General features: G+C 45.5%; 2 protein-coding genes across 2 annotated transcripts in view; both read right to left on the bottom strand.

The window, feature by feature from the left end:
* Window positions 1-7001, bottom strand: part of LOC128861972 (uncharacterized) — a 31384-nt gene extending 24383 nt beyond the window's left edge. Inside the window, exons 1-2 of the mRNA XM_054100347.1 lie at window positions 6912-7001; window positions 3510-6848 (exon numbers count right to left, since the gene is read on the bottom strand). Coding sequence (XP_053956322.1) covers window positions 3510-6848; window positions 6912-6921 — 3349 coding nt within the window. The 5' untranslated portion in view covers window positions 6922-7001. The remainder of the gene's footprint in view (window positions 1-3509; window positions 6849-6911) is intronic.
* A 706-nt stretch (window positions 7002-7707) lies between these two features.
* Window positions 7708-10337, bottom strand: LOC128860766 (mucin-2). The gene is made up of 2 exons (XM_054098492.1): window positions 10252-10337; window positions 7708-10187 (listed from the first exon to the last, which is right to left on the bottom strand). Exons 1-2 carry the CDS (start codon window positions 10268-10270, stop codon window positions 7753-7755), a joined length of 2454 nt encoding a protein of 817 aa, XP_053954467.1. The 5' UTR covers window positions 10271-10337; the 3' UTR covers window positions 7708-7752.
* Between the last annotated feature and the right edge of the window lie 441 nt (window positions 10338-10778).

The following is a 10778-nucleotide window of genomic DNA, read 5'->3' on the forward strand; positions in this document are numbered from 1 at the left end:
CAAATGATCGTAGGGGACAGCAATTGGCAGAGCAGATAGACGACTCGACATTCAGCACAGTGAACGACGACGCCCCCACCAGGGTAGTGGGCAATTGTAGCAGCTCGCCTGACCTAACAATAGCTAGCGCGGGTCTGATAAATTGCATAACGTGGCGACCTATGCTATCGCTTGCATCAGACCACTTGCCCATTATCGTCTCGATCGAGAGACCTGCCGATTTCGTTTCCGTGAATCACCGGTCCTATTTTAACTTTAAAAAAGCTAATTGGGCCGGCTTCACGGAATTCACCGAGGACACCTTCGCCGCTCTTCCCATCCCCACTGATGTGCGCGTCGGCGAACGCGCATTCCGCAAGGTGCTCACAGCTGCTGCGGCTCGCTTCATCCCAGCTGGATGTTATAAGGACATCCGTCCTCACTTCCCAGCAGAAGCAGCCAGTTTAGCAAACGAGCGTGACCACCTACGCCAGGCCGATCCCGGGGATCCCCGCATAAGGGATCTCAATTTGGAGATCCGGCAACTGGTAAATCAACATAAGCGGACTAAATGGGTTGAGCACCTGAAGACTTGTAACCTCACCTCCGGAGTGAGTAAGCTCTGGTCCACCGTTAGGTCCCTGTCGAACCCGACGAAACACAACGACAAGGTGGCTATCACCTTCAACGGTTGTACTTCGTCGGACCCGAAGAGATGCGCGAGCTATTTTAGCCGGCTGTTTACACTGCATCCTCCGGGCGACAGAACCAAACGTCGTGTTACCGGAAGGCTGCACAAACTGACGAACGACAGTGCGCCACTTACTTTCTCCGGTGATGAGGTTCAGGGGGCCATCAACAAGTCGAAATCATCGAAAGCCATTGGCCCTGACGGACTAAACGCGCTGATGCTGAAGCATCTGGGACCCCTGGGAGTAGGATACCTCACAAGGGTCTTCAATTTGTCTCTGGCCACTCTCATCATCCCTGACAAGTGGAAAGCAGGGAGAGTGGTCCCACTATTGAAACCTGGGAAACCCGCCAACCAAGGGGAGTCTTATCGGCCGATAACTCTCCTTTCCCCAGTAGTGAAGACACTTGAAGCCCTCCTACTCCCACTCTTCACGACACATCTGGCCCCAGCCCCACATCAGCACGGATTCTGACGAGTGCACAGCACCACCACGGCACTCACCGCCATAAACGCCCAGATAAATCGCGGGCTTAACCAAAACCGCCCCTGCGAGAGGACTGTCCTAGTAGCGTTGGACCTAAAGAAGGCTTTCGATACAGTCAGCCATTCCACGCTACTAGATGATATTTATCAGTCGACACTCCCGCCAGGGCTGAAGAGGTGGTCCGCGAACTACCTGAGCGGTCGGCACTCGTCAGTGATTTTTCGAGATCAAATGTCAAAGCAGAGGAAGATTAAGCAAGGCGTACCGCAGGGAGGTGTCCTTTCACCCTTGCTTTTTAACTTCTACATCTCGAAGCTCCCCCAACCACCAGCGGGAGTTTCCCTGATCTCATACGCTGACGATTGCACGATAATGGCGTCGGGCAATGACATCGATGGCCTGTGTTCCAAAGTGAACAACTACCTCACCGACCTTTCTCGCTTTTTCACTGCGAGAAATCTCCAACTTTCCCCCACCAAGTCCACGGCGACCCTTTTCACCACCTGGACAAAGGAGGTCAAGCTGTCCCTTAAGGTAAAAGTCGACGACACATCAATTCCGACTGTGAATAACCCCAAAATTTTGGGTGTAACCTTTGACAGCTTGCTCTCCTTCTCTGCGCATACAACCGCAATTGCCACTAAAGTCCAAAATCGCAACAAGGTCCTCAAATCGCTGGCCGGCAGCACTTGGGGCAAGGACAAAGAACTGTTGCTTTCGACATTTAAGGCAATTGGCCGGCCGGTTCTAAACTATGCTGCGCCTGTCTGGTCGCCTGGTACTAGTGATTCGCAGTGGATAAAGCTTCAGACATGTCAGAATACCGCCATTCGGACAGCGACCGGGTGCCTCCTGATGTCACCCATACAACACCTGCACAACGAGGCACAAATGCTCCCAGTCGCGGAGCACAACAAATTGCTCAGCAAGCAGTTCCTGCTGGGGTGCTACCGCAGGTTTCACCCCTGCAGACACCTGCTTGAGCCTGAGCCGCCTCCCAGGCACGTCAGGAGACACCTCCTCGACTACGCTGACGAACTCCAGGACAAAACTGACCGAGACCTACTGGACCGGACAGTATTCAGACAGTCAATAAACGACATTCACCGGGAGACCGTCACCACCTTCATGAACTCCCGTCCCGTGAATGCCGTAATCGGAGTCCAACCACCACCCATTGCAGATGAAGAGCTCCAGCTTCCCCGTGAGACTCGTGTAACATTGGCACAATTACGTTCTGGATATTGTAGCAGGTTAAACTCCTACTTATCCAGAATTGACCCCGACATACCAAACACATGTCCGGCATGTGAAGGTACCCCGCACGACACTAACCACCTCTTTACATGCCCCCTTAATCAGACTCATCTAACCCCCCTCTCCCTCTGGACCCAACCTGTCGAAACAGCATGTTTCCTGGGCCTACCCCTAGATGAGCTAGACGAAGACGACAGATGATATACCAACACTGACAGGGCAAACTATGCTGTTAAAACAAACAAACAAACGTCACAAAAACGTCTCGAATATCATTGACAAAGATTAAGAACAATAGCCACCCGAGATGGCAGCAACTTTAAGTAGGATAAAAGTCGGTGAATATGACATTGCATTGTTGGCCTGTTTCAAATTGTTTTAAGACAAAACTTTCGAATAAGCTTTATAAAAATAAAAATAAACTTTATTTAGTAACAGTAGATCTACGTTTAATAAAGCCGTGCTGATAGGGCGATATGAGATCTGAAATTTGGAAGAGAATAAAATCATGAACCAATTTTTCAAAGAGTTTAGGTATACTAGAGATTTTGCAGATCAAGTGATAGTTTTCGACATTCGACTAGCTTCCAGACTTCTGTATCGGTATGATAAAAGATATACATACATTCATTTAAACATTTAATGCAGGGAAGTTATTTAAAGATGAGCTAATTTAAGCTTATTCGCTTATTAGGGAGTTTGTATAGGTATTACTACTAGAAAATACGATAAAAATGCATGTTGTAAATTTTCGTTTTAACTATTCTGTCGCAAAAATTAACTATTCTAGTCGGAAAAATGTCAATACTCTGTTAGTTGAAAGTGAATAAATTAACGTGGAGTAACTTAAATAAGTAAATGTCTACATAAAAATATCTTCTTCGGTGTAGTTTTGCTCGGCTTTTAAGAAGGTCAAAGTTCAATCATCGAACAAATCCTCCCGTTCTCTGACAATGAATATGACAATATTCGTTAGTTACTAGCAAAATGGAAAATTTTCCTTTGATTTTAGGATTATTTTGTATATACATATATTTAAAGTACCCATTCAATTCTTCTACAAATTCAAAAATGTGTATTAAAGCTTTTAGCAACCGAAACTTGTGGGCCAATCGCAAATACCCAATTTAACGTTGAACATCAATTGAGAAGGGCAGCTGCGCTTCACTTCGCACTCACATTGACAAATGACATAGTCCGAGCTACACTCATCAGTTTTGTTAGCGAAGGAGGTACCATCACGTTGGCCCACGCATCGGCCCCCTGTTTCACAATAAGTTCCAGAAGGACCAGCCGAGGGTCCACTTGGTGGCAATTGATGCGTTGAACAATTCACATTTTCCGGATAGTCACATTCACCGGTCAAAGAATTGAATTGCAAGTTATTTGAGCAAGTAAATATATTTTCTTTTCCGCCTACACAAACTATGAATTTTTGGCAATCACGCTCCATAACTATAGTAACACCGTCCTTCCGATTACAACATGTCGGGTCACAGTCAGGAATATCTCCTGTAGGTTCAGGTATAGTAGGTGAACTATCTGTAGGTGTTGAATAGTCTCCGGTGGGGGTGGGTGAACCATTCGTAGGGGTTGGAGAATCATCAGTTGGTCTAGAAGAATCTTCCGTATACGTGGGGAAACCATTCGTAGGGGTTGGAATGGCTTCAGTTGGGGGTGATGAAACGTCAGTTGGTGTTGAAGAACTTTCCGTAGGGGTGGGTGAACCATTCGTAGGGGTTGGAGAATCATCAGTTGGTGTAGAAGAATCTTCCGTAGACGTGGGTGAACCATTCGTAGGGGTTGGAGAGGCTGCAGTTGGGGTTGGTGAATCATTTGTAGGCGTTGAAGAGTCTCCGGTGGAGGCTGATGAATCATCAGTTGGTGTTGAGGAACCTTCCGTGGGGGTGGGTGAGCCATCAGTAGGAGCTGGAGAGGCTTCAGTTGGGGTTGGGGAACCACTGGTAGATGTTGAAGAACCTTCCGTAGGGGTGGGTGAACCATTCGTAGGGGTTGGAGAGTCATCAGTTGGTGTAAAAGAGCCTTCCGTGGACGTGGGTGAACAATTCGTAGGGATGGGAGAGGCTTCAGTTGGGGTTGGTGAATCATTTGTAGGCGTTGAAGAGTCTCCGGTGGAGGCTGATGAGTCATCAGTTGGTGTTGAGGAACCTTCCGTGGGGGTGGGTGAGCCATCAGTAGGAGCTGGAGAGGCTTCAGTTGGGGTTGGGGAACCACTGGTAGATGTTGAAGAACCTTCCGTAGGGGTGGGTGAACCATTCGTAGGGGTTGGTGAATCATCAGTTGGTGTAGAAGAATCTTCCGTAGACGTGGGTGAACCATTCGTAGGGGTTGGAGAGGCTGCAGTTGGGGTTGGTGAATCATTTGTAGGCGTTGAAGAGTCTCCGGTGGAGGCTGATGAATCATCAGTTGGTGTTGAGGAACCTTCCGTGGGGGTGGGTGAGCCATCAGTAGGAGCTGGAGAGGCTTCAGTTGGGGTTGGGGAACCACTGGTAGATGTTGAAGAATCTTCCGTAGGGGTGGGTGAACCATTCGTAGGGGTTGGTGAATCATCAGTTGGTGTAGAAGAGCCTTCCGTGGACGTGGGTGAACAATTCGTAGGGATGGGAGAGGCTTCAGTTGGGGTTGATGAATCATCAGTTGGTGTTGGACAGGCTTCAGTTGTAGTTGGTGAATCATTTGTAGGCGTTGAAGAGTCTCCGGTGGAGGCTGATGAATCATCAGTTGGTGTTGGAGAACCTTCCGTGGAGGTGGGTGAGCCATCAGTAGGAGCTGGAGAGGCTTCAGTTGGGGTTGGGGAACCACTGGTAGATGTTGAAGAACCTTCCGTAGGGGTGCGTGAACCATTCGTAGGGGTTGGTGAATCATCAGTTGGTGTAGAAGAGCCTTCCGTGGACGTGGGTGAACCATTCGTAGGGATGGGAGAGGTTTCAGTTGGGGTTGATGAATCATTTGTAGGCGTTGAAGAGTCTCCGGTGGAGGCTGATGAATCATCAGTTGGTGTTGGAGAACCTTCCGTGGAGGTGGGTGAGCCATCAGTAGGAGCTGGAGAGGCTTCAGTTGGGGTTGGGGAACTACTGGTAGATGTTGAAGAACCTTCCGTAGGGGCGGGTGAACCATTCGTAGGGGTTGGAGAGTCATCAGTTGGTGTAGAAGAGCCTTCCGTGGACGTGGGTGAACAATTCGTAGGGATGGGAGAGGCTTCAGTTGGGGTTGATGAATCATCAGTTGGTGTTGGACAGGCTTCAGTTGTAGTTGGTGAATCATTTGTAGGCGTTGAAGAGTCTCCGGTGGAGGCTGATGAATCATCAGTTGGTGTTGGAGAACCTTCCGTGGAGGTGGGTGAGCCATCAGTAGGAGCTGGAGAGGCTTCAGTTGGGGTTGGGGAACCACTGGTAGAAGTTGAAGAACCTTCCGTAGGGGTGGGTGAACCATTCGTAGGGGTTGGTGAATCATCAGTTGGTGTAAAAGAGCCTTCCGTGGACGAGGGTGAACAATTCGTAGGGATGGGAGAGGTTTCAGTTGGGGTTGATGAATCATCAGTTGGTGTTGGACAGACTTCAGTTGTAGTTGGTGAATGATTTGTAGGCGTTGAAGAGTCTTCGGTGGAAGCTGATGAATCATCAGTTGGTGTTGAGGAACCTTCCGTGGGAGTGGGTGAGCCATCAGTAGGAGTTGGTGATGCTTCCGATGCGGTTGACGAACCACTGGTAGGAGCTGAAGAGCATTCTGTTGTGGTTGTTAAATCATCTGTAGGTGTTGAGGAGTATCCGGTGGTGGTTGGTGAACCTTCCGTCGAGGAAGGCGAACCATCAATAGGAGTTGAATAGGCTGCAGTTGTAGTTGGTGAGCCATTCGTAGGTGTTGAAGAGTCAAGGTTGGGAGTCGGTGACCCATTGTTAGGTGTTGAAAAGACTTCTGTAGAAACGGATGAATCATCAGTAGGAGCTGGGCAAGCTTCAGTTGTTGTTGGTGAGCCATGCGTAGGTGGTGGAGAACAATATATAGACGTTGGTGAAGTATCAGTTTGTGTTGGTGATGTTGAAGTTCCCAGATTACAAGCAGTTGAAGTTGAAGTTGCTGCTGGCGATGTTGTCTCTGCCTGTGTAATGATTGGAGTCTCTGTAGTACAGCTTTGATAACACAGACTACAATCGCATTCGCAATTAGCTATCCCAGAAGTTCTTTCCTTGGAGCAACCGGCTTGTGATGGATAATCGCATACTGCATTATCTGCATTGAAATGCAGACCATTCGGACAATTTCGGGCAAGTCCAAACGATGTGTTTGTACATATTACAAATTTGGCACAGTCAATTAGATGAGGGAGTCTATAGCCGATCATCGTGTTGGTACATCTCGTTTCACTCACATAATCTGCTTCCGCGGCTAGCACCAGAATCGCAAAAGTTATAACTGCAATATCCAATTAATGCTTCAGTAGAGAAAACTCAAAAATAATGGAACTCGGAAGCAAACCTCTCAGCATCCTTAAAATCTCAAAATGAACTTTGCTGCTGCTGCTTCTGCTGCCACTATATAAACTTCTATTGGGGCCTCGGCAGACACCCATTCCCTTTATATAGGCCGAAAGACACGTTTAATTGGAATTAAATCATAATTGCTTTTAGTTGCATCCAACGAGGAAATACTACCTGTAATGTAGTCATTATATTGTTAAACATTACCTTATCGAACCTTATCGCTTAGATAGCCGCAGCATCTGTTATAGTTATCAAAATGTCAATCTTTATTTTCCTACGGCAGTTGCAATTGCCTTGGTTCTGATTTACTGGCCACTATTTCTACTGTAAAAATGATGTATAAGTAGTTTATTACTAATTAAATTTACTCCAATACAATTCTTGCATTTACTCTCCTGTACTCGTTTAAAATTCAAAAACCAAAAAAAAAATTCTTGCTATATTATGTTTAGCGAATCTTACTAGTCCCAGTCGACTTCCTATATAATCAGATTATTATTATTGTAAACTATTTACTTTATGTTTCCTAGTGAAGTTGTCGAATTTGTTATTCAGGCTGGGAAAGGCCTGATCTTTGGAACTTCAGTTGTTGCAACGTCACGCCATTGTCGTTTTCAGTTTATTGTCTAAACTAGAAATGGAATATACTACAAAAACTTTGCTTTCAATGACAGAAGTTTATTCCTTATATGATCTGCGTCCAATGCAAGCAACCCCTCATCACATAACCCAACCAAGAATAAAATTCGACTTACAAATATTATATAAGCCGATTGAAAACAACGTGAGTCTTAATTCAGCGGATTGATATGTACATATATATATTTTTATTTATTTTAAACATACACCTGAGGCCAGTCACATACCATCACATTTGGATTAAATGCTAAACCATTTGGGCATAGCCTAGGTACCTCACATTCGCGTTCACACATTATATAGCCACTTGAATCGGGATCTGCAAATAGAGTGCCATCTTGCTGACCCTCACATTTACCCTTTTTATTACAGGCAGTACCCAACGAGCCGGTGGATGCAATGTTGCGAGGCCAATCACAAACTTTCAGCACTGGATTGAAGGTTAAACCCTCGGGACAGGGCATTGGAATTTCACACTCACACTGGCATACTATATAGCCGTTGGATGAAGGATCAGGGAACATGGCACCATCGGGTTGATTATCACATACACCTTTGTTATTGCAAGTAGTACCTGATGGACCTGTGGCTGGGCTACTTGGCGTTGAAGGCGTGGGTAAGGTGGTTGATCTTGTAGATATAGTGTTTGGTGTTCCTGTGGAGCTTTTCGGCCAATCACAAACTTTCAGCACTAGATTGAAGGTTAAACCCTCGGGGCAGGGCATTGGCATTTCACACTCACACTGGCATACTATATAGCCGTTGGATGAAGGATCAGGGAACATGGCACCATCGGGTTGATTATCACATACACCTTTGTTATTGCAAGTAGTACCTGATGGACCTGTGGCTGGGTTACTTGGCGTTGAAGGCGTGGGTAAGGTGGTTGATCTTGTAGATATAGTGTTTGGTGTTCCTGTGGAGCTTTTTGGCCAATCACAAACTTTCAACACTGTATTGAAGGTTAAACCCTCGGGACAGGGCATTGGAATTTCACACTCACACTGGCATACTATATATCCGTTAGATGAAGGATCAGGGAACATGGCACCATCGGGTTGATTATCACATACACCTTTTTTATTGCAAGTAGTACCTGATGGACCTGTGGCTGGGCTACTTGGCGTTGAAGGCGTTGGTAAGGTGGTTGAATCAGTAGGTGTTGAGGATGTGCCTGGACTAGATGACCCAATTGGCGTTGATGTAGTTTCCAATGGAGTAGTGTTAATTGACGTTGAGGAAGTATCCGAAGGAGTTGTACCAATTGGACTTGAGGATGTGTCTAATGGGGATGAATCACTTGGTGTGGAAGTCGTAACTGAAGTTGATCTTGTAGATATAGTGTTTGGTGTTCCTGTGGAGCTTTTCGGCCAATCACAAACTTTCAGCACTGTATTGAAGGTTAAACCCTCGGGACAGGGCATTGGAATTTCACACTCACACTGGCATACTATATAGCCGTTAGATGAAGGATCAGGGAACATGGCACCATCGGGTTGATTATCACATACACCTTTGTTATTGCAAGTAGTACCTGATGGACCTGTGGCTGGGTTACTTGGCGTTGAAGGCGTGGGTAAGGTGGTTGATCTTGTAGATATAGTGTTTGGTGTTCCTGTGGAGCTTTTCGGCCAATCACAAACTTTCAGCACTGTATTGAAGGTTAAACCCTCGGGACAGGGCATTGGAATTTCACACTCACACTGGCATACTATATAGCCGTTAGATGAAGGATCAGGGAACATGGCACCATCGGGTTGATTATCACATACACCTTTTTTATTGCAAGTAGTACCTGATGGACCTGTGGCTGGGCTACTTGGCGTTGAAGGCGTTGGTAAGGTGGTTGAATCAGTAGGTGTTGAGGATGTGCCTGGACTAGATGACCCAATTGGCGTTGATGTAGTTTCCAATGGAGTAGTGTTAATTGACGTTGAGGAAGTATCCGAAGGAGTTGTACCAATTGGACTTGAGGATGTGTTTAATGGGGACGAATCACTTGGTGTGGAAGTCGTAACTGAAGTTGATGTTGTAGATTTAGTGCTTGGTGTTCCTGTGGAACTTTTCGGCCAATCACAAACTTTCAGTACTGGATTGAAGGTTAAACCCTCGGGACAGGGCATTGGAATTTCACACTCACACTGGCATACTATATAGCCGTTAGATGAAGGATCAGGGAACATGGCACCATCGGGTTGATTTTCACATACACCTTTGTTATTGCAAGTAGTACCTGAAGGGCCGGTTGATGGTACACCAGGGGGAGATGATATGACGGGAACTAAACGCGCATCAGAGCATGCAGAAGGAATGGGTGTCGAGCTGCAACAATTACAACAGCCGCAACAATCACTGGAACATTCCCTTGTCTCCGACCTTATGTCGAGGTTTGGCAGTATCAAAGCCCCATCACACCGAGCACGCCGCTTTAAATCGCAAACGGCAAGGCGACGATTGAAATGCAATCCACGAGGGCATCTACCAACCGAGAAAATTCGCTGACCCTTACAAATTATGAAACTATCACATTGAAGATTGGAAGGGACGCGTGTGCCATCTTCTAAACCATCACAAATATCGTTCGTGGCATAGCAGTTGGGAAATAGCGCCACTAAAAGAGTTCCGAAATAAACTGCAATTATAATATAATTTGTTTTAATAATCTAAAATTAGAGCACAAGTTTATAATTACAAACCACTTCGCATTTCTATCATTGTTAGCTCTAATATAAGAATAAAGGTGTTAGATGTCTTAAAAATCGGTTAGAACTGATCAGTTTTCTTTCGCTGCGTCAACATAATATATGCAATACCCTGTTTAATTAATTTTTTTAGCTATTTTACACAAGTAGTTTGTTAATGAAAAAATATTTCATATCTCTTTTTTTATCCAATTTATTATTTTTACTAACCCAGGTGCATACTTATGGTTGTGTGTTTATACGACAGAATAGAGAACTTATCTCTGTATTGAGGTTCTTCTTCGGTAGTTTTGTTATGTAAATTAGTATTTATATGTACAATATATAAGTACAGTGGACGTCGAATATAACGCATCTTAACGAATCTGTTGGGCGACTAATTCGTAAACCCGAAAAATCGTTAAATCGAATGTTTTTAATTAAATCGAACATTTTATTTTATTTTGACAGAAAAAGTATTAAATTATCATCTGCTTTTCCAACCTTTTCTGCACTGCCATTTCTTGCAAATCCCTCAGTAC

This window comes from Anastrepha ludens, chromosome 4 (assembly GCF_028408465.1).
Source record: "Anastrepha ludens isolate Willacy chromosome 4, idAnaLude1.1, whole genome shotgun sequence".
In the NCBI taxonomy this organism is placed as follows: domain Eukaryota; kingdom Metazoa; phylum Arthropoda; class Insecta; order Diptera; family Tephritidae; genus Anastrepha; species Anastrepha ludens.